At 63.2% G+C, this 2,340-nt stretch overlaps 1 protein-coding gene across 2 annotated transcripts in view; it reads left to right on the forward strand.

Moving 5' to 3' along the window:
- Nucleotides 1–2,340, forward strand: part of Btbd9 (BTB (POZ) domain containing 9) — a gene marked incomplete at its 3' end in the record, with an annotated part of 379,800 nt that extends 377,460 nt beyond the window's left edge. For both annotated transcript variants that reach the window (XM_005390124.2, XM_013516988.1), the window contains 1 exon segment: nt 2,214–2,340. In XM_005390124.2, the coding sequence (XP_005390181.2) occupies nt 2,214–2,340 (127 nt within the window).

Consider the following 2,340-nt stretch of genomic DNA (forward strand, 5'->3'; position numbering starts at 1 on the left):
GAGAAGGGACGAGGCAGCACGGCGCGCCAGCGTGGGAGGGGAGGCCCAGACCAGCACGGCGGGGCGGAGCGCGCCGGGCCTACCGAAAGGGCCGGCCGTGTGCTCGCTGTGGGAGCGGAAGCGCGGCGGGGATGACCCAGCGCCCACCCGCCGCACCGAGGGCCACCGCCTGGAGCTCCTCTGGGGGCCGCGGGAGAGTCGAGCGGGCGAGGCGGACGGAGCCGGGCGGGTTAGCAGCTGTCAGAGGGCCCTGCCCGGCTGCGGGCGGACCGCTGGCCGCGTGGTTCTCCGATCCCCACGGAAGGCCCTGCTGTCCGACGAGGGCCCGCCTGGCGCTGCAGGTGCACCCGTGCGGCTGGGCCCAGGGACGAGCTGTGCAAGGGCCGCGGGGCTGGGGCGGGCACGGCCGCAGTGGTCAGCGGCCTCTGCAGGAAGCGCGGGGCCGGGACAGTGCCAAGTGCCCACCTTTGAGGGGGAAAATCAGCTCATTTGAAGAGAAAACAGCTGCCACCCCGGATGGAAGGGCAGACTAGGAAAACGTGGGGTCTCGGCTCGTCCTCATATTAGAGTTTGAAGTGCGGAATTTGAAACAGTGGTCGATAAATGAATTGAAATGGGAATGTGCATAAGATAGTGATGCAGGAAGGTAAGCGCGGAATTTATCGTTTCAGCATAATTCCGCAGCTGATATGTTTGTCTGCTCCTCTGTGAACGCGGTTCTGCAGGAGAAGGACGTGTGCGCGCTGCAGAGCGCGGCTCCCCGGGGGAGACCAGCCCTCCGGGCCCCTCCTGAGCCCCGGGGCCACGGCCCAGGACACACTCCCAGTGGCACAAACGCAGGGAGGAGCAGTGTGTGTCCTGCCGCGCAGGTTCGGGGGCCCGAGGCCAGCGCAGTCACACGCGGGCACAGATCACGCCAGCCTTCGCCGGAGCTCCAGCCCCAGGGTCAGCGGCTCTGGAAGGGGCAGCGTCTCCGCTGTTGGCGGCTGCCCCGCGTCCCCGGAGCCCGTTCTCAGCAAGGACTTTGCTCCTATCACTCCTTCCTGGAGACACTTTGCCTCCGTGCCCCTCCTCTTGAGGTCATGTTGCAGAGACCTCTCCGCACGGCTTCCGAGGGCCTGGGCTCTCCAGGCGCTGCGGCCTGCGCACTGTCCGCGTGGCCCCGTAGAGCTGTGGACGAAAGTGTATTAGGTTGAGAACGAAATAAAACCTTTCATCATGAGCTTAATGCAATTACGTTTATAAATGAGGACAGAAAGTAAACATAAGGTGGAAGAGGAGGACTGACAGTATTTGATGACAGGACTTGATAAAACAGATCTGAAGAAGCTTCTTGAAGAAAGCACAAAATCTGATATCATGGAAAAGGTTTATTCCTGGGATTCTAGCCAGTGAATCTTGAAAATGTGTTTGTAGCTCTGGAAAAATTCCAGCTACGTGTGAAAACCTTGTGTCAACCCTGTGTCACTTCTGTGTTCTAATTGGAGAGATCCAGCTCAGGTCAGGGTCGCCTGTGGCCCCAGGACCCTTCCCAGGGTGCTGCCTGCCCCCCGCCCCCGTGGCCTGCGTTGCCCTGCCTGCCCCGCTGCACCCTAGCTCACCCATGGGGTGTGCCCAGTGCCGAGTCCGGGCAGCACTGTCTGTAGAGGTGGGGCAGCCCGGATCCGGATCCTCACGGAACGCTGAGGCGGGAGGATGAGCTTTTCCTGGCTCTGGAGGGTGGTGCCGCCCTCAGGCAGGAGGCCGGCTCTTCGGATGAGGATGCTGGTCCCAGGCCGGCTGCTCCCAGGCGGGGTGGAAGTCCCCCCTGCAGGGTGGGGGGTTGCCTGGGGACGGAGTTGGGGTAAGCAGCGGCCTTGCCGGGGTCCTGCCCGCCGGCTGCTTCCTGTAGCAGCTCATCGCAGCTGAATTTCCACCCTGTCCCATTCGCCCATGGAAAATGTACTTTAGTGACTTTGGGTTTGGCTCATTCCCAACCATCGCCGCAGCTCACCCCGTCTTTTAACCTAGGAAAGGTTGATGGATTAAAACAGGAAGAGCCGTGGGCCAAAAGTCACCCAAACAGAGCAGTCCCCCGAGAACCGCGCGTGGGGATCCGCGCTGTGGCGCCTGACCAGGCGCAGGGGCGGTGGGGGCCGTGGGCGCCCTGACTTCGTGTGGCTCGGTCCGTGCTGGCGCTCCTCTCACCTGTCTTCTCTCTTTCTCTGTCCCAGGTGTTCCACTGTGTCCACTTCGAGTGTCCGGAGCAGCAGAGCATGCAGAAGGAGGAGAGCGGCGAGGAGCCGGGGACGGGGGACGGCGGCCCCGCGCCCCCGCAGCTGGACGCTGCCGCCCTGAGGG

The sequence above is a fragment of the Chinchilla lanigera genome, unplaced genomic scaffold, assembly GCF_000276665.1.
Source record: "Chinchilla lanigera isolate Chin_1 unplaced genomic scaffold, ChiLan1.0 scaffold00036, whole genome shotgun sequence".
NCBI lineage: Eukaryota > Metazoa > Chordata > Mammalia > Rodentia > Chinchillidae > Chinchilla > Chinchilla lanigera.